The sequence below is a fragment of the Armigeres subalbatus genome, chromosome 3 (genome assembly GCF_024139115.2).
Source record: "Armigeres subalbatus isolate Guangzhou_Male chromosome 3, GZ_Asu_2, whole genome shotgun sequence".
Taxonomy (NCBI): Eukaryota; Metazoa; Arthropoda; class Insecta; order Diptera; family Culicidae; genus Armigeres; species Armigeres subalbatus.
Window position 1 is genome coordinate 96,441,866 of NC_085141.1, and position 21,976 is coordinate 96,463,841.

A 21,976-nucleotide genomic window follows, 5' to 3' on the forward strand; every position below is an offset into this window, starting at 1 on the left:
CCATTTCCACATGTTCCTGTTGCCTATTACCCAAGTAACATTTTGAGTTTTATAACGCTCTTGAAGTCCAGAATTTACTCTTCAAGAGTGTTATAATACCAGCATAAAACCAAAATGTTACTAGGGTATGGACCCCCCCTTCTGTGCTAGTAATGGACCCTCTAGCGCGTTTACATTCATAAATTAGTTAATATAACTAAATTTCAGTCTCCCAGTGGAAAACAATTGTATGAATTGTACTTGCTGATATAAAATTGATCAGATTCAGGAGCAAAAATAGTTATTTGACTTCGAAAAAGTGAAATCAGAATTGCGTAAAACCATTTTAATAAAAATTCCGCGGAAAAAAATTAAAATTTCGTTTCGTTTCGAAAAATTTCGAAATAAATGAAGCTTGATTTCGTATCGTTTCGAAGTCTCGAAAGTAAATCTATATTTCGTTTCGTTTCGATCCGAATCAACATAGACATTTTAAATTTTGTTTCGTTTCGTTTCGTTAGGAAAAAGTGTGTTATCGCATACCCTTAAAATATACCGCCAACCCCGGAACATAATGACGATCCAGCAGGAATCATGTTACGTGTTTGAAATGCAAACTGGCTCCACTAACAGTTCTCTCTCGTCCCTCAAAAATTAAAGAACAGGAAGAAAATTATGAAAGTTCGTTTCTTAATCGATGATTTCCATTTTCCTGTAGTAGAGCTTAAAAAACTATGCATGTCAGCGGTCTTCATTGGCGATAAAATCTTTATCACGAATGATGTCCAACAGATCAGCGGTGCATAGTCAAGTGCGTAGGCTGATAGCTGGCGTGGCATTGTCTATCATCCGTTATGGCGTACCGGCATGGGCCGTAGCACTAAAGGCCGAGTACAATGTAAAGAAATTGATCAGAGTACATGTGCCTACGTGTCGCGAGCGCATATCGCACCATATCATATGAGGCGGTGTGCGTTATAGCTGGCATGATGCCGATTGACATACTCCTAGAGGAAGATGTGGAGTGCTACAACGAAAGGGAATCGGTGCAAGTACGACGTGTCAAGAAAGCAGCCTCGCTGGCAAAGAGCATGGGACACCGCAGTCAAAGGTCGTTGGACCCACAGACTAATTCCGGATGTGTCCAACTGGGTTGATAGGAAACATGGTCAAGTCAACTTCCACCTAACACAGGTGTTGTCTGAACATGGTTGCTTTAAAAAATTCCTACACAGGTTTGGCTTCGTAGATTCTGCGGAATGTGTAGGTGAGGTAAAGTCGGCAGAGCATGTAATGTTCGCATGCCCGCGATTCGAGGTAGAACGCAATGCCATGCTGCTTGTTGGCGGTATGGATACAACCCAGGACAACCTCGTCGAGAGGATGTGCCAGGAGGAAGTTATATGGAATGCGGTGAACACAGATTATGTCGAAACTGCAGTGGTGGTGGCGTCTTGAACAAAACCAACGAACGCAGTAAGGGCACCTGTGATGCAGTGAACACTTTGCTCACCCCTACAATCAACATGTCGGCGGTGGTTGTTGTCGGGGTGCTCGTCTCCAACGTGAGATTATGATATGGACCGCTAGGTTACTATCATAGCTTGTGATCGACGGGTGGTGAGGTTACCACCCTTGAAGTCGGTGTTGTGTGTATTAGCGTCAAGTGTGTTAGCATAGGCGTGAGCGTTCTCAAAAGTCCTCTCCCCCTGATGTATTGCTTAATTGCGGGCCAGGGGTACAGACTGGCGAAAAGGTTTTGGTTTTAGTGGATCGGTTAAGAGTTACATGACATACCCTTCCCCACACTACCTGAGCTACCTCCTCAGGTGTCTAGTTGCAGATTTCCGTTTACCCTTGCTCAAGAAAAAAAGGTAGATAGCACTAAATATTCTTAAAATTTGTTCACTGAACGTTTTGTCCTTTTGATCTGTTGTACACAACCCTTCATGCACTAAGTAGGATTATGACACTAGGGATTTAATAGGCATTGATTTTTTGATCGCCATTATGTACGTACAAGACAACGTTATGAAGTTAAAAAAATATACTTTATCAATAAGTTTTGATTGGAATTGTAATACATCTGCCATTACGCATTTTTGTCCGAGCTAACTCCTGAGGCCAGCGAAGGTACCCCGAGGGGTACATGTACCCCAGGTCGAGAACCGCTGTCTTAGATGAAAGCAATACACGTCTCCAATAGTCTAGATCTGTCTTGGCCACGTCCTTGCGAATGCTGAGGAAGGGGAAGGATGGTTAGTTGGACACCTACTTGAGAAAGATGCAAAGAACTCTACGACTTCTCATAGATGTGCCACGGGAGGTTTTGGAATTGTTAGTGTGGAAGGTTATAACAGTATCAATAGTTTTGGTAGAACGTGAAATACAGAAAGAAAAATAACATAGGGAATGAACGAGTCTGGAGTTGAACCCACGACCTTCTGCTTATAAGGCAGAAGCAATAGCCACTAGACCAACGAGCTCGTCAGAAGGAATAAAAATAATAAAATACGGAGAAGGCGGTTTTCGTCAACAGTTTTGATAAGGCGGTCTCGTCACGTACCGGACCCTGAAAAATGCAGGTTTCGTCAGTATAAATTATGAGAATTGTATTTCAAAAGTATTGCAACGTCAACGTATGTTTGTGATTCTGCAACTTTCCGCCGTCGCCAAGTGATTATGTTTTGTACTTTGAAGACGTAAGTTTGGAAAGCACTCGAGATTGCTTTAACTGATACTTGAACTACGCGCTGCTCCCAATCCTTCGTTGTCTTTACCAACAAATTGATTGTTTCATATGCAGCTTTCAAGTTGATGAATAGGTAACGTGTGAGTACATTGTACGCGTGGCATTTAATATCCATACTACATTCTTCTAAAAACTACTTTCTTCAAATTCTTTAGGTAGGGGGAATGGCGGCTTTGGCAGGTTTTGTTCTATTATTGTCAGGGGGGTTTTTTATGACTGATTTTGCTCAAATTTGGCCTAAACATTCTTTGCATATCAAAGAATATTGTGGCCAAATTTCATAAAATTCGGTCGACAAAAACCCCCTGCCAATAATAGAACAAAACCTGCCAAAGCCGTCTGTTCCCCTACTTGAAATTATAAAATATTTTCGTTCGAGTAGCAATTAATCGAAAGGAGAGAAAGTAAATGTTTGTAAATTTGTAACTTCATGACTAGGATTTGTTTTCTAACGTTTTGTTTTGTCACGCCTCGTTATTCGCAATGAAAGCATGCTTTAAACCGGAATAACCCTAATGGAAAAAATATCCCCTTGCTGATGTGTGTTCTCTTATGACATGCCTTCCAAAGTTGGAAGTCCCTGGTGCGGATCATTCACATGAGTACTAGGCAACAACTTCTTCTCATCACACGGGGAGTCTCTTGGGAGATTCGGCGTTTTATTTTTCTCTGACATTCGGAGATGTCCCCCCCTCCCATTTCTCTTCGCTGTCTTGCAACCAACCTCTTCCTAATCGCCCCCCTCCTCACCAGCCCAGAAAGGATCGACCCTCCGACGGTTGAACCCAGTCATACTAACAAATCCTCTTGCTTATCTGATGTCGTTCCGGTTTATTGCTGCTGCTTTCACTGTGCTGGGAGCTTTCTTTTTTTTCCTGCACTGTGGGGATCTGACAAAATCCTTATCATTTCACGCGGCGTACCCACGCATATAACGGAAATAAAAGGCGGGTTTTTGTGCCGGCACTTGGCGGAAGGTGCTGCTTACATGGGTCGAGCGAGCGAACTGAGTGGCACTCGGGACAGATAGGATCGGATTACCCGATGGTGGTGTCGTGCACTAATTATGCTCTTTTATTACGATGAGTCGGATGATGCGTGTTTTTGTTTGAAGCGAATCCAAGGAGGACCGAGAACGAAAGCATAAACTAGGTTGTCGCGTGTTACTCACTGCACTGGAATTTGAATCGCCAAAGCTTGTTAATCAACTTTATTATTCATATACTGCTTGGGCAGTAGTTAAAGCCGAATGTCTGATAAAATTTATTCATATTAAATTAATATGGCAGTTAAATGCAAGCATGTATGGATTAAAACGACATACGAAGGTTCTGGTCCTTTTTGTCATCCTTAACATTTCATACGACTATTTCCTTATGAGTGATAACATCCAATGCTTGAGCCAGGTATTAACTGTTCTGCCTTAGAAAACGGTTGATCTCTGCTACCACAAGCGTAGTCGAATTTAAGTTATAACTGATAGAAGCAATAAGTAAACAATTGACTATAAGCGTGAAATTGAAACCGTACCAAATCCAAACATAAATCCATCTTGTTTGATTCTCCACAGTAATTTTATTAGAACAATTGTTTGAATTTGACCTTTTTCCTAAGGTTCCAGATAACTAATGATTGATTTCATCCATTTGGTTTAAGGACGAACACGATGAAGGCCACTAAGACAAGGTCCATTAATTCTTCTTCTTTTTCATTGGCATTACATCCTCCACTGGTACATTGCCGCCTCGTAGCTTGATGATCATGTTCCGAATATGCCATTTGGGCAAACAAATCATTAGGGCGAATCCCATCTGGTCGAAAATCATTTGGCCAAAGTGGACTATGGTCAACCAGCCAAACTGATCATTTTAGCTTAGATTAGCTTGATTGGTTTTTGCATGGCGATGGCGATGCCGTTGAAGAGGACCTGAGGGCGCTGAACGTTCAAGGCGACTGGAAGCGATTGGCCAAGCTCGAGTCTAGTGGAGAAGGATTCTCCATTCGCCGTAGGTTCATCGAGGAAGAGCTGTAGCCCATCAAGTATCAAGTAAGCTTGATTGGTTGTATACTTGTGGTTGCTAGCCGTAATTGGCCGACAAACATCAAATATGCACAGGTCACCAATTTAATAACCTTTTTGGGATTAGGAACATGCTTTGGAGCTTCATCAATTCAAAACCAATAACGATGCCGGTCACGTCCTTACAGTTAGTTTAGGATTAGGAGAATAAAATTACTTCGGCACGTATTGCTGCAAGAGACCGAGGAATCCTCTGCACCTCCGTGAGCGTCGCGAGAAAAGGATAGTATGTTAGATGAAAAGGTAATCTATGGGAAACGAAAAATAATTATTAAGTACGAACTCATATTAAGTACGAAGCATTAATGAACTAAGCTTTCCGATGATCGCGCGATCGTTCTGCGTTTAGAAGAAAACGCAAGCAAACTCACACCGATTTTTTTCTTTTTAATTATTATACTCACCAGAACTCGAAAGACGTTCTATCGCGAACCAATTGATTTTCTTTCCGACCGCACACATCAAAATTTAGCACCCGTTTCCACATTCGAAACGAAACACATTCAATCGTTTTTTGGCCTGATAACTCTTTCGGTCAAATTTAAAATTCAGATGTAAATTTGGATTGGAATTGGATTTGTATTCGATTTTGATTGGATTTGGATTGGATTTTGACTGGATTTGGATTGGATTTTGATTGGATTTTGATTGGATTTCGATTGGATTTGAATTGGTTTGGATTGGTTTGGATTGGTTTGGATTGGTTGGATTGGTTGGATTGGTTTGGATTGGTTTGGATTGGTTTGGATTGGTTTGGATTGGTTGGATTGGATTGGTTTGGATTGGATTGGATTGGATTGGATTGGTTTGGATTGGATTAGATTGGTTTGGTTTGGGATTAGATTTGGATTGGTTTGGATTGGTTTGGATTGGATTGGTTTGGATTGGTTTGGATTGGGTTTGGATTGGTTTGGATTGGTTTGGATTGAGTTTGGACTGGTTTGGATTGGATTTGGATTGGTTTGGATTGGTTTGGTTGGTTTGGATTGGTTTGGATTGGTTTGGTTGGTTTGGATTGGATTGGGATTGGTTTGGATTGGTTTGGATTGGTTTGGATTGGATTTGGATTGGATTCGGTTGGTTTGGTTGGTTTGGATTGGTTTGGATTGGTTTGGATTGGATTGGTTTGGATTGGATTGGATTGGATTGGTTTGGATTGGATTGGTTTGGTTGGTTTGGATTGGTTTGGATTGGTTTGGATTGGTTTGGATTGGTTTGGATTGGGTTTGGATTGGTTTGGATTGGTTTGGATTGGGTTGGACTGGTTGGATTTGGATTGGATTTGGTTGGTTTGGACTGGTTTGGATTGGTTTGGATTGGTTTGGTTGGTTTGGTTGGATTGGGATTGGTTTGGATTGGTTTGGTTGGTTTGGATTGGTTTGGACTGGTTTGGATTGGATTTGGATTGGTTTGGTTGGTTTGGATTGGTTGGGATTGGTTTGGATTGGTTGGATTGGTTTGGATTGGTTTGGATTGGTTTGGTTGGATTGGTTGGATTGGTTTGGATTGGTTTGGATTGGTTTGGTTGGATTTGGATTGGTTTGGATTGGTTTGGATTGGTTTGGATTGGTTTGGATTGGTTTGGATTGGTTTGGATTGGTTTGGATTGGTTTGGATTGGTTTGGGATTGGTTTGGATTGGATTGGTTTGGTTGGTTTGGATTGGTTTGGTTGGTTTGGATTGGATTGGTTGGATTGGTTTGGATTGGTTTGGATTGGTTTGGATTGGTTGGATTGGTTTGGTTGGATTTGGTTGGTTTGGATTGGTTTGGATTTGGTTGGTTTGGATTGGTTTGGTTTGGATTGGTTTGGATTGGTTTGGATTGGTTTGGATTGGTTTGGTTGGTTTGGTTGGTTTGGATTGGTTTGGATTGGTTTGGATTGGTTTGGTTGGTTTGGGATTGGTTTGGTTGGATTTGGATTGGTTTGGATTGGTTTGGATTGGTTTGGTTGGTTTGGATTGGTTTGGATTGGTTTGGATTGGTTTGGATTGGTTTGGTTTGGTTGGTTTGGATTGGATTTGGATTGGTTTGGATTGGTTTGGTTGGTTTGGATTGGTTTGGATTGGTTTGGTTGGTTTGGATTGATTTGGATTGGATTTGGACTGGTTTGGATTGGATTTGGATTGGTTGGATTGGTTTGGATTGGTTTGGATTGGTTTGGATTGGTTTGGATTGGTTTGGATTGGTTTGGTTGGTTTGGATTGGTTTGGATTGGATTTGGATTGGTTTGGATTGGTTTGGATTGGTTGGATTGGTTGGATTGGTTTGGTTGGTTTGGATTGGTTTGGTTTGGTTGGTTTGGTTGGATTGGTTTGGTTGGATTGGTTTGGATTGGTTTGGATTGGTTTGGATTGGTTGGATTGGTTTGGTTGGTTTGGATTGGTTTGGATTGGTTTGGATTGGTTGGATTGGTTTGGATTGGTTTGGATTGGTTTGGTTGGATTGGTTTGGTTTGGATTGGTTTGGATTGGTTGGTTTGGATTGGTTTGGATTGGGTTTGGTTGGTTTGGTTGGATTGGTTTGGATTGGTTTGGATTGGTTTGGATTGGTTTGGATTGGTTTGGGTTGGTTTGGATTGGGATTTGGATTGGATTTGGATTGGTTTGGATTGGTTTGGATTGGTTGGATTGGTTTGGATTGGTTTGGATTGGTTGGATTGGTTGGATTGGTTTGGATTGGTTTGGTTGGTTTGGATTGGATTTGGATTGGTTTGGTTGGTTTGGATTGGTTTGGATTGGTTTGGATTGGTTTGGATTGGTTGGATTGGTTTGGATTGGTTTGGATTGGTTTGGATTGGTTTGGATTGGTTGGATTGGTTTGGTTGGTTTGGGTTGGTTTGGTTGGTTTGGATTGGTTTGGATTGGTTTGGATTGGTTTGGATTGGTTTGGATTGGTTTGGTTGGTTTGGATTGGTTTGGATTGGTTTGGTTGGTTTGGATTGGTTTGGATTGGTTTGGATTGGTTTGGTTGGTTTGGATTGGTTTGGATTGGTTTGGATTGGTTTGGATTGGTTTGGATTGGTTTGGATTGGTTTGGTTGGTTTGGGTTGGTTTGGATTGGTTTGGTTGGTTTGGTTTGGTTTGGTTGGTTTGGTTGGTTTGGTTGGTTTGGTTGGTTTGGATTGGTTTGGTTGGTTTGGATTGGATTGGATTGGTTTGGATTGGATTGGATTGGTTTGGATTGGATTGGTTTGGATTGGTTTGGATTGGTTTGGATTGGTTGGTTGGTTGGATTGGGTTTGGTTGGTTTGGTTGGTTTGGTTGGTTTGGTTGGTTTGGATTGGTTTGGATTGGATTTGGATTGGTTTGGATTGGTTTGGATTGGTTTGGATTGGTTTGGATTGGATTTGGATTGGTTTGGATTGGTTTGGATTGGTTTGGATTGGTTTGGTTGGTTTGGATTGGATTTGGATTGGTTTGGATTGGTTTGGATTGGTTTGGATTGGTTTGGATTGGTTTGGTTGGTTTGGATTGGATTTGGATTGGTTTGGATTGGATTTGGTTGGTTTGGATTGGTTTGGATTGGTTTGGGTTGGTTTGGATTGGTTGGATTGGTTTGGATTGTGGTTTGGGATTGGTTTGGATTGGTTTGGTTGGTTTGGATTGGTTTGGATTGGTTTGGATTGGTTTGGTTGGTTTGGATTGGTTTGGATTGGTTTGGATTGGTTTGGTTGGTTTGGATTGGTTTGGATTGGTTTGGATTGGTTTGGATTGGATTTGGATTGGTTTGGATTGGTTTGGTTGGTTTGGATTGGTTTGGATTGGTTTGGATTGGTTTGGATTGGTTTGGATTGGTTTGGATTGGATTTGGATTGGTTTGGATTGGTTTGGATTGGTTTGGATTGGTTTGGATTGGTTTGGATTGGTTTGGGTTGGATTGGATTGGTTTGGATTGGTTTGGATTGGTTTGGATTGGTTTGGATTGGATTGGTTTGGATTGGTTTGGATTGGTTTGGATTGGTTTGGTTGGTTTGGATTGGTTTGGATTGGTTTGGATTGGTTTGGATTGGTTTGGATTGGTTTGGATTGGTTTGGTTGGTTTGGATTGGTTTGGATTGGTTTGGTTGGTTTGGATTGGTTTGGTTGGTTTGGATTGGTTGGATTGGTTTGGATTGGTTTGGATTGGTTTGGATTGGTTTGGTTGGTTTGGATTGGTTTGGATTGGTTTGGATTGGTTGGATTGGTTTGGTTTGGATTTGGTTTGGTTTGTTGGTTTGGATTGGTTTGGGATTGGTTTGGATTGGTTTGGATGGGGTTTGGATTGGATGATTTGGATTGGTTTGGATTGGTTTGGATTGGTTTGGATTGGTTTGGATTGGTTTGTTGGTTTGGATTGGTTTGGATTGGTTTGGTTGGTTTGGATTGGTTTGGATTGGTTTGGATTGGTTTGGATTGGATTTGGATTGGTTTGGATTGGTTTGGATTGGTTTGGTTGGTTTGGATTGGTTTGGATTGGTTTGGGATTGGTTTGGATTGGTTTGGATTGGTTTGGATTGGTTTGGATTGGTTTGGATTGGTTTGGATTGGTTTGGATTGGTTTGGATTGGTTTGGTTGGTTTGGATTGGTTTGGTTGGTTTGGATTGGTTTGGATTGGTTTAGATTGGTTTGGATTGGATTTGGATTGGATTTGGATTGGATTTGGATTGGATTGGGATTGGATTTGGATTGGATTTGGATTGGATTTGGATTAGAGGACAAACACATTTTGAAAAATCAGAAGTAAAACTTGAAGATGCATAAAAATTGTATTTTTTTTAAATTGTTTATGACTCTTTGTCAAACGTCTTCGCAGTTCAATGACGGAGGTCTCATTATGCTCTAAATTTGTGATGGCTGCATTCCTCTTATTTGGGACGCTTGGTGGCCTGCCCGTAATCAATTTCATCACATTATTTTTTCACTGCTCGAAGTATCATAAATCGTTCTTCTCCCCACAATTTTATTTTATTCATCGATTTCTGACCCGTCATGTTTCTAATTTTACCCAACACCGACCCAAACGAGAGGAGGAAAAAAATAACCATCTCAGCACCTAACGCGTATAGCGAATGAAGATGTAGATTAAGTGTGTTCCCAGGAATTAAACCGCCCACGTAAAGGTTACCGTAATTATCTCGTTTTTGCGACCCATTCAGCGACGGTCTAATCCCGGTTCTTTTTTCTGCCAACTCCCATTTGTCGGCACCATCACCTTTTTGTTGGTACTTATCCACTCTCCTATTGTTGTCTCGTTGTCTCATACATTGATAATTAAGAACCTGCCTGCCCGAATTTGTCGCTTTGTTCTCCGTTGGAAATCCTTTCGCACCGGGCGCAATTCCCTCAAATGGGGACACAAAAATCCCATTTTCTCCGAAGTAGGTACAGGGAAGAAAGGTCCCGAGCTTTTGTGCAAACCTTTCCAACAAATGAATTTCAGTGAAATTCGAAGATTTTTTGTTTTCGTCGTATTTGATGAATTACATTCCAACCAATTGTTATTAGTTTAAAGTTATTTCGCCTGACGAGTGCATTTTAGGCCATTATCTCCAACGCATACAAAGAAAAACCAAGGCAATTGAACGACGGTTCGTTCTAATGTGCGGGATATGCCGTTTCCGTTGACGTTGGGTGGGGGAGAGTAATCTGGGCGGGTGCGTTTGCTTTGGTCCTTTGTGCTAATTCGAGTTTTCCTCTCGTTTGTCCGTTTTTATGTTTCCTTGCAGGGTCGAGAGCTGTTGAACAGTCCATCGGAGGGCATAATCGTGTCGAACCAGAGCCTGGTGCTGCAGAACGTTAGCCGTTCCCGAGCCGGGCTGTACACTTGCGTCGGAAGCAATCGGGAAGGCGACGGCGAAAGCAATCCCGTCCATCTGGACATCAAATGTAAGTTTTTGATGGGGTTGGGAAAGTTTTGAATTTCAGCACTCCGAATGAGAAACGAAGTGAAGTTTGTCAGTATTATGGTAACAGCTGATGTTTGTGTTTTCTATTAAAAAATATTGGACTGGCTCCAGGTAAACTAGACCTTTATACTATTCTGTTGTTTGAGAAGATCATCATGGTCATGCTTTAGTGGGAACCCATAAAAATGATAAGTCTGAACACCTTTCGACAACCACTTCTCATGAAATCATGAAGTAGCGAATGTGTGACTCATGCACATTCAATTCCGATGATGGCGGCAATCTACCTACAATGATTAACACATGCAATCAATTCTTATTCGAAGTTCGGTAATTTCTCCAAAATGATAATAATAGATTTCACATTAATTTAACTGGCAGCAGATAAATCTGTTTATAGTTGGAATCATTTCCTCAATACCAAACATACCATCACCAACTTAAATGAAAGCTTTTATCAAGCGAAAAAGAATGCGATATATCGACTATTATCAGCGTAATTAAATGCTTATGGCAACCAATCAAATATGCGAAATACTTAATGAAAACAAATGCTTGGCCTATTTTCATGACTTTTTAGTTCCGAGCCACTACTGGTTTCCGGCCTCTCCTCTTTGAAAATTTCACCACAGGCCCATTCTTTAGGACACACGGGCTGCTTCGCAGGTACTGCCTTACACCAAGTGGGTTATTACGATTTTGATTAACTTAAAATCATTCCATCTTTGACACATTGCACAATGCTTTATTATTAGTAAAGTATGTAGTAAAAAAAAGCTCGCTGTGATAGTCAACTAAGAGCCTACTTCTAGAGCGTGGAAGGTTTACACCAGTGAAGTACGTTACGCGTTGAAGGGTGAGATGGATGACCGGTGTGTGACAATTCAAATTAAATTTATGAATTGCACACCTTCAAATATTTCCATGCATAATTCCATACTGGTTATCCAAGAGAACTTTTTATTTATTATTACTTTTTTCGTATTTTATTTTTGCAATTTATTTGAAGGTTTGTTAAATATCGCTCTTCATACAATTACACGACTCACCACCAACTGATAATCTCCAATCCTGTTTTCTGCATGCAGGATTTATCCAAGACCAGATCAAATAGATATGGTAAACGAAAATGGACTTTTAATTTACATGATAATTGGTTCACACGATTATCACGTTGATTGTATCTGACGAAAGCTCCAGAACTTTAAATAAAACCGACCATTGGTGGTTTCCATTTTCACTGTGGTTCCTACTGCATCATGGGGATTCCGACGGGCTGTTAATTTCGATTTTGGATGATAATACTGATTACGAACAGACCGAACAAAAACAGAACAAGAAGAAATAAATCCAATTTCGGGTAAAATATTCGTATCGATTTCGTTTCAGTTGCCCCCGTTTGCCGGCCCGGGCTGGTCACCACCTACAACGTCGGACGCTACGAGCAGGCCAAGATCGCTTGCGAGCTGGAGGCGAACCCCCCGGATGTGGCGTTCGTGTGGAAACACAACACCTCGGTGTCGGAATCGTTGGACATCCCGTCGACGCATGTGACCAGCGAGCACGCCAAAAGCATTTTCCGATTCAAGCCGATCAGCGAGAGTGTAAGTACCTTTGGCTCAGTAAATCAAATGGTGTGGTAACTTGATGTGGACTTTGAGTTCGGAATGCATGTGTGACAATTTTCTCTGCTGAATTCGAGCAGAAAGCATTGGGGATGTGACATTTGGATATTTCAGATTTTTTTTATATCGTTTGTATTTGAGATGGTTTTTCAGTTTCGGAATGACACGAATTTTCGATGTGAGTAAAAAGAAGAATTTTTAATAAAGAAATCAAAATGTTCCACGGAAAAAAAATACAAAATTTCCATAACAAATCAATATTAAGAATTTTTCACAAAACAAAGATTTTTTTCCACAAAAAATTAAAAACTTTCCTTGAAATAAAAAAAAAAACAATTCAAGAGCGAGGGGAAGTGGGAGTAAAACTGACAGGGTGGGTGAAAAGGAAAGGGGTCACGTTTGAGCTAAATCATTACAAATTTTGGCACTCTATCTCCACTTGATTGTTTCAAGTTATAAGTACGGCATGTTATACTACGTTCAAATAATGCAAACTTTTCTATTTCAAACTATATTTAATGTAAACTATGGCTGAAATGCCATGGTGATGTAGTTTTTGATGTGCACTATTTAAGCTTTTAAAACAGAAATCAGCTAAACTAATCCGCATGATCCTTAAGGATCTCAAATTTAGTGTATTCAAAAATTATGTACGGGCTGTATTGATGATATATTTTAAAATTCTATTTTTCAAGATTTTTTTCAAGAAATTGGATCATGGTGGGTTTAAAAAGAACACATTCTAGTGTGGATAATATGAACCAAACGGAAAATAATTTTTTTTCACCGTAGTTATATTTTGAAACTTCCGGAGGAACTTCCGGAGGAATTCCTGGAGGAACTTCCGGAGGAATTCCTGGAGGAACTTCCGGAGGAATTCCTGGAGGAACTTCCGGAGGAATTCCTGGAGGAACTTCCGGAGGAATTCCTGGAGGAACTTCCGGAGGAATTCCTGGAGGAACTTCCGGAGGAATTCCTGGAGGAACTTCGGAGGAATTCCTGGAGGAACTTCCGGAGGAATTCCTGGAGGAACTTCCGGAGGAATTCCTGGAGGAACTTCGGAGGAATTCCTGGAGGAACTTCGGAGGAATTCCTGGAGGAACTTCCGGAGGAATTCCTGGAGGAACTTCCGGAGGAATTCCTGGAGGAACTTCCGGAGGAATTCCTGGAGGAACTTCGGAGGAATTCCTGGAGGAACTTCCGGAGGAATTCCTGGAGGAACTTCGGAGGAATTCCTGGAGGAACTTCGGAGGAATTCCTGGAGGAACTTCCGGAGGAATTCCTGGAGGAATCCTGGAGGAACTTTCGGAGGAATTTCGGAAGGAACTTTCGGAGGAATTCTTGAAGGGACTTTCGGAGGAATTCCTGGAGGAACTTCCGGAGGAATTCCGGGAGGAACTTCCAGATGTATTCCTTGAGGAACTTCCAGAAGAATTCCTGGAGTAACTTCCGGAGGAATCCCTGGAAGAACTTCCGGAGGAATTCCTGGAGGAACTTCCGGAGGAATTCCTGGAGGAACTTCCGAGCAATTCCTGGAGCAACTTCCGGAGGAATTCCTGGAGGAACTTCCGGAGGAATTCCTGGAGGAACTTCGGAGGAATTCCTGGCGGAACTTCCGGAGGAATTCCTGGCGGAACTTCCGGAGGAATTCCTGGCAGAACTTCCGGAGGAATTCCTGGTGGAACTTCGGAGGAATTCCTGGCGGAACTTCGGAGGAATTCCTGGAGGAACTTCGGAGGAATTTCTGGAGGAACTTCCGCAGGAATTCCTGGAGGAGCTTCGGAGGAATTCCTGGAGGAACTTCCGGAGAAATTCCTGGAGGAACTTCCGGAGGAATTCCTGGAGGAACTTCCGGAGGAATTCCTGGAGGAACTTCCGGAGGAATTCCTGGAGGAACTTCCGGAGGAATTCCTGGAGGAACTTCCGGAGGAATTCCTGGAGGAACTTCCGGAGGAATTCCTGGAGGAACTTCCGGAGGAATTCCTGGAGGAACTTCCGGAGGAATTTCTGGAGGAACTTCCGGAGGAATTCCTGGAGGAACTTCCGGAGGAATTTCTGGAGGAATCCCTGGAGGAACTTCCGGAGGAATTCCTGGGGGAACTTCCGGAGGAATTCCTGGAGGAACTTCCGGAGGAATTTCTGGAGGAACTTCCGCAGGAATTCCTGGAGGAATCCCTGGAGGAACTTCCGGAGGAATTCCTGGAAGAACTTCCGGAGGAATTCCTGGAAGAACTTCCGGAGGAATTCCTGGAGGAACTTCCGGAGGAAATCCTGGAGGAACTTCCGGAGGAATTCCTGGAGGAACTTCCGGAGGATTTCCTGGAGGAACTTCCGGAGGAATTCCTGGAGGAACTTCCGGAGGAATTCCTGGAGGAACTTCCGGAGGAATTCCTGGAGGAACTTTTGGAGGAATTCCTGGAGGAACTTCCGGAGGAATTCCTGGAGGAACTTTATGAGCAATTCCTGGAGGAACTTCCAGTCGTTGCACATTCTAGGTCGTTGCACTTGACGTAAGATGGCGCTTTCTTCATCCGCACGCCATTGACAGTTTCTTAATACCTTCGCATATTGTTCCGCTCCATTCTATTCTGCGCCCAAGTATTCAAATTGTTCTGGCAGCGTTTTCCTCATTTGTGAATCTCTGACACTCCACACCGAACCTGGGTAGCCTCTGTGCAGGGCCTATCACTTTTCGTTCTGTTGTGTTCATCATCTTTACCGTCTGTTTCTTAGCTGTTGGATGGCTTGCTTTGATTTTCTCAACATGTGTGCGTATTGGATTCCATCGTCCGCTGAACCGACGCAGTCGCCTCCATCGCTACCTTAATCTTCACTACCCGCACTATCAGCACCATAAAAGTGATCCTCGAATTGCTGCTTCCTTCTTTCGATCAGCACACGTTCGTTCATCGAGATTCTCCCATACTTATCCCTCTTTGTCTCTTAAGGTATTCTACAGAAATCCCTCTAGCAATTACTTGGGGAAATTCCTCTTTCAGGAAGAATTTCTGAAGTTAATGAATTTGTGACTTGAATCTCTGGATATTTTTTTGGATAAATTAAAGGAATTTCCAATAAGATTTCGTGCGGTTCTCTAAGAAATTCTAGAAATAGAGGGAATCCTGGAAAAATCAAGAGAGGGAATCCGGGAAAAATTCCCAAGAAAATTTGATTTCCTGAAGAAATTATTGAATAATTCTTGAAGGAATCAGAGGAAGTTTTTTTCTATAATCATTTCACGTTGAAATGGTCATAAACAACCAAATTGCATACAAATAACATTCATTGGCTTTAAATTCCAGTCATTTTAGGCTGGAAGACAAAAAAATAAATGAATCTAATCGCTAAGAATCGAATTATTGGTCCACAAACATGACAATGTTGTATATAGAGGGAGCGAAGTGTGCCGAACATAGGTTTAGACGTCAAAATTCGGTGGCTGATATTATTTTTATCGCTGTTCGTCCGCGTTTTACAAAAGTTTTGGCTGATAGTTGCTCAGTCTACGCCACCCGAATAGTGAAGTGGTGTAGGGCAAATGATCCGATAGTCGTTGGTGTCCTATAGTTGCGGTAGTGTTGTTTTCACAAAATCTACGTATTTAACGCAGCAACCCATATAATCAATCCAGAGATTCTTAATACGTTTATTGTATAATGACATAACGTAAACTTTGTATACAACTACATATTAGGGGTATACACTTAACAGCGTAGGCTGCTGTGTATCTGATTATAGAAATGTTTCACACTCAATCACAAGGGACATATTTCAAATCGCCTGTGAAACATTTCCATAAACAGATACACAGCAACCTACGCCGTTAAGTGAATCCCCCTATTATAATTCCAACCCGGAATGTTCCGAAATATCAAAAGCCGGGGCTTAAAGGAGTTTCAGGATTTCCAGCAATCCGGAAATAGCTTGAAACGCTTTTCAAAATCACACGTCACCCTATACAATACCAATTGAGAAAAACCTTTAACGCAAAAAGTTTATTTTCAACCCCTTCTTCATCCTATGTGAAACTTTTCGTATGCAATATCTGAGCTTTCTAAGGGAACATCCATAAATTACGTAACGCTTAGAGGGGGAGGGGGGAGGGGGTGTTGAGCGAAGTATGACAGTCCATACAACAAGTTTTGATGATTCATACAAAAAGTGTGACATAGGAGAGAGGGGAGGTTGAAAATTGTCGATTTTTGCGTTACGTAATTAATGGATCTTCCCTAAGAGTGGTGCTTGCATCACGAACAGATGTTAATTCTTAGTAGTTTTTCTAACGAACAAATTTAACAGTTTATCTTCACGAGACGAGCCAGACTTGGGCTAGAAGTCCACGTGTGTGTCTTAAAAAATGCTTTACAACTGCAATAACGGGATCCATAGGGGTAAACAATTGTTGAAAAACTTAATAGAAACATACTCATAACCCTCACAAAAAAAGTAGTGAAAAATAAACGCCATGGAAAATAAACGTAAATCAACAATATATGTTAAGCTGTGCAACCTCAAATTGAGATAAAATAAGGGTTATTTAAGATTTAAGATTGACATTAGCTTTCCGATTACTATCTGTGATGTTGAACAGCCATGAATATCTCCTTATTTTCCACTTCTTTTCTACTTTCCTTACGTTAAAGAAATTATGACGCGTGCTCTTAATCCAATATCCAAATGAACAATCGCTCACTTTGAGCGATTGGTTATTTATCCTCGCGAAGGATGAACAATTGTACAAGATAAGGAAATCCTAAAACCGTTGTATAGAAGTTGCATAGGTCACATCATTTTCCATGGTGAATCCCCATCTATGTTATTAATTACCCACCCAACCTACATAACTTCCTTCCCGTGGTAATTGTGGAGATGCAGAGGTATCTAGTAGCAACAATAACCACACACTAACAATCCTTCCCTTTCCCAACTGACTATAAAGACTTGGCCGGCGCCGTTATTGATGAACATTTGCGAGCTACTGAAACGTGCACTACGAAAATAGGTGGTAAATCCCAATCACTATTCACTTGGATCGAAGTGCAATTTGCACCAGTTCGTATCAATCACGGAGTAGCAACCATTAATATGTACAGTCAGTCTAAGCTAAGCTAATATACAACATGACCGTGTTGTATATAAATCAGTATCAGTATCAGATTGACTGAAGATGTATTTCCTCCATTGTAGGAGCATGCTATTAGCAATAGAACAAATACTCTATTAGACTATTGATACAAGCTTTGCACTACCAGGAAGAAATTTATTTAATAAAAAAATGCAGTGCAGAATAATCTTCTTCTTCTTCATTGGCATTACACCCCCCACTGGGACATTGTCGTCTCGCAGTGTTCATAAAGCACTTCCACAGTTATTAACTGCGATGTTTCTAAGCCAAGTTACCATCTCTGCATTCGTATATCATGAGGCTAACACGATGATACTTTAATTCCCAGGGAAGTCAAGACAATGTCCAATCCAAATATTGTATAGACCGGCACCGGGAATCGAACCCAGCCACCCTCAGCATGGTCTTGCTTTGTAGCCGTGCATCTTACCGCATGGCTAAGAAGGGCAGTGCAGAATAATGTATAAGCTAATTCAAAACACTTGAAAATTCAGTCAGTTATAGACCACTCGCATTTCTGTTTGAAACTGATTATACTCGACTCGATGCTCGCTATTTGGTCGCTGCTATCGTTGATTCATTCCCACTCCACTCCGTGAGCATATTTCACTCAACAAAATGCCAACTCGCAACATATTGTCCCGCATGTCACTCCTGACGACGACCAGAGCTCAGAGCGGCGGAATGCAGGAACCATTTTCGTGTCGCTCTGCAAGCGTCGTCGCTCTGGAACATTGTCCTGCCAAATAATTGTCGTTCATTTATGACGGTATCCATGACGAGAAGCCGAACCAACTCATAATCATTATCATCATCCGTAGCACCAGCATCGTCATTAACATTTCTGAATGGAACATAAATGCAGACACGAAAGTACAAAGTTGAAATCGATTGGAATTTTACGAACAACCACCAAATTGGGTTGGTTTTTATGTCTTCCTGGAAATTCAGTTGATCGTCTTACCACAACTCTGTGAGCAGTAACCGGTGTTGGATAAATTATTTCTTCAAAAGATCTTCACGGTTAATGGCTCTGCCATTTGTATAACATTTTACACGAACAGCCTGACGACTCTTTTTTCCTGCCAAACATCCCACATTATCCTTAAATTGTAACCAGACCACATTGTCGAGTCAGCTATACCGTGGCTCAGAAATTGTGTCTGATTATTATTATAGTGACAATTCCGACATCTCGATCCACGGATCCGAGAAACAGCTCCACACTCCAACCATAGTACGAATATACCTTTGTAGTGACGTTTTTCTCATTACCCAACCGGTCCCGATTCACCTTGCTTCGTTACGTTGCGCTCAGTCGTATCCCACAGTTATTTATTCATGGCATTTTATCCGAAACGTATCCAAAAGAAAGACATCGGGAAACTGTCCATCAGCCCCCGGTGGCTTTCCCGCGCTATACGGAAAGTGTCCCGCTCAGTTACATGGACGGACGTGGATGGATGCCACCGACGAGCGACAACCGACTCGGTTGAAACTTCAGATCCTGGACAAAAAGAGGACACACACATCGTCCCGTGCTGCCGGAATGGACCCTTTTCTCCGAGATGATTTTTCCACACCGACCACACTCATTATTCATGGGATTCAAATATACATAAGGCAAGACATGGCAGGGCAGGGCGGGCAACGAGGAAAATGCTGATGGGATGTCACATCCCACACCGTGCCGGACTGGTTTGTGAAAGATCACAGACTACATTATGACGTGCTGCAGCAAGTGTCACGATTATTTCTTTTTTTTTTGCTCCCGACATCAACTCTAACCAGACGTCAGCTGGAGCCGGTGCGAGTGTGTCTGGACGGGGCGTGCGGTGTTGTTACACTGCTGGTAGCGCCTTTTGCGTGTTTGCCGTCAGTCGCTGTGGATGGTCTAAGGGATGGTGCAAAAATGTAACGAGGAAAAACGTGTTCTGCAATTGAGCTGACAGATTCAACAATCTGTGATCCTGCTGGAAAGGTGCGCACTTTTTTTTAGGGTTGTGAAGTTGAGTTTGTTACGACCAGGTTGATTGAGCCGAATGGTTAAAATATTGCCGAAATGGTAGAACTCGCTGACAGACCTTTACTTAGGCAGGTAAAGCAGGCAGGTGACGGTAAACATGTTTTTTTTTTTAAATTTGTTTCTTCTCTCTCTTAATTAAGTTTAAATTGAAAAATCGAGACCATTTCCAAGGATCTGATTTACGCTTAACAATTAAAAACATAGAGGAACCCTAACTAACCACGATCGAATTATTAGATGCCTAGCATCGTGCCTTGTACTTTTGTCACGCCTCACCAAAAAACTTTTCAGAATTTCCATCTCGTTAAAGCGACCGACCCAGGAGGATAGTACATTGGTTATTGGGATGAACAGGAAAACATGCTCAAAAATGTTTATTTTTTTATTTGATGGCTTACACAACTATATGTGTCTCATAAATTCATTCCTTTTGATCATACAGTGCTCCTATAATGGAAAATTGACAAATTATTAACAAGTTCAACCCTTTGAATCTTATGAAGAAAAATGTAATCTTTTCCGAACGTGTATTACACACAATATTTTTTTACACGGTTGGTATTCTTTAATTTCCCGGTGAGCCTGATTTTTCACAACTTTTTAAATACCACCTAAATTTTCTTTGATTTTTTGTGATTTTTTTCATGGGGTTAACTCATACTTTCAATTACGCTAATGTTGTTAATCAACTAAAACCCACCCGTGTAAAAAAATAACTGGGTGTAATAGAAATAATCTGTTGTCTCGAAACCATCAGAATCTCCATGAAAGCATTGGCGTGAATACAGCGGGGGAGCTTTATCGCCACCTAGAATCAAAGTACCCGTGGTGTATCGAAATCCGTACAACGAAGCACTCAATTTTATTAAAAAGGCTCTAGAAAATACGAATCGAATTCAAATAGAACTTTTTTTGTGGCCAGTTCTCGACACGGGGTTTCGGACGCTCTATCTAGCAACTCGGTTTATGTGCTGGAGTATGCTTTAAGGTATGAGGGACGCTCTCTCGCGGTAGAGCGCTTTTTTCATACGAAAATGTCTATAACTCGGAATTGGGAACGACATTCGCTTATCCCAACTGACAATATCTTTGAAATTTATCAAGGAATGTTCCTAGAAAATTTTGTGGACCTACTATTTCCCAAATTTGAATTAAGCTCTAAATACTAAACTATTGTACAACTAAAAAATACAATTAAATCCTCTCTCCGATGATTTGAAGCATAAGGGAACCGAATTTTGCAAAACAAACAAAAGTTTTTAAATTTTTCCGCGATCATTTTGATGTAATAGAAAGCATATGTGAACGCATTTAATTTTGAAGGAAGCTCTTTTTACTTTAACCAAGTTTTCCAGATTCCATACAAAAAATACTATTTCGGGAGAGTAGTCAACACCATATTTTCTTGTGGCGCCCGGCAGGAAAGGAGCGATGAGAGCGATAGGAAGTCTGTCAACTTTGTATGTAGAAATCAAACGTAGGAATGGGACGAGATAAATGATTAATGGTAAATAAGACAAGAAATCCTTCGGAAATTCCTCCAGGAATTCCTCCGGAAATTCCTCCAGGAATTCCTCCGGAGGAACCCAGGAGGAACTTCCGTAGGAATTCCCGGAGGAATTTCCGGAGGAATTCCCGGAGGAACTTCCGGAGGAACTTCCGGAGGAATTCCCGGAGGAACTTCGGAGGAATTCGGAGGAACTTCGGAGGAATTCCCGGAGGAACTTCGGAGAATTCCGGAGGAACTTCCGGAGGAATTCGGAGGAACTTCGGAGGAATTCCGGAGGAACTTCCGGAGGAATTCCCGGAGGAACTTCCGGAGGAATTCGGAGGAACTTCCGGAGGAATTCCGGAGGAACTTCCGGAGGAATTCCCGGAGGAACTTCGGAGGAATTCCGGAGGAACTTCCGGAGGAATTCCCGGAGGAACTTCGGAGGAATTCGGAGGAACTTCCGGAGGAATTCGGAGGAACTTCGGAGGAATTCCGGAGGAACTTCCGGAGGAATTCGGAGGAACTTCGGAGGAATTCCCGGAGGAACTTCGGAGGAATTCCGGAGGAACTTCCGGAGGAATTCGGAGGAACTTCCGGAGGAATTCGGAGGAACTTCCGGAGGAATTCGGAGGAACTTCCGGAGGAATTCCCGGAGGAACTTCCGGAGGAATTCCCGGAGGAACTTCCGGAGGAATTCGGAGGAACTTCGGAGGAATTCCCGGAGGAACTTCCGGAGGAATTCCGGAGGAACTTCCGGAGGAATTCCGGAGGAACTTCCGGAGGAATTCCCGGAGGAACTTCCGGAGGAATTCCGGAGGAACTTCGGAGGAATTCGGAGGAACTTCGGAGGAATTCCCGAGGAACTTCGGAGGAATTCCCGGAGGAACTTCGGAGGAATTCGGAGGAACTTCGGAGGAATTCCGGAGGAACTTCGGAGGAATTCCCGGAGGAACTTCCGGAGGAATTCCTGAGGAACTTCCGGAGGAATTCGGAGGAACTTCCGGAGGAATT

At 42.0% G+C, this 21,976-nt stretch overlaps 1 protein-coding gene across 1 annotated transcript in view; it reads left to right on the forward strand.

The window, feature by feature from the left end:
• The window catches only part of LOC134221816 (nephrin), a 368,748-nt gene that overhangs the window by 286,251 nt on the left and 60,521 nt on the right, over positions 1 to 21,976 (forward strand). Inside the window, exons 9-10 of the mRNA XM_062700993.1 lie at positions 10,518 to 10,677; positions 12,087 to 12,301. Coding sequence (XP_062556977.1) covers positions 10,518 to 10,677; positions 12,087 to 12,301 — 375 coding nt within the window. The remainder of the gene's footprint in view (positions 1 to 10,517; positions 10,678 to 12,086; positions 12,302 to 21,976) is intronic.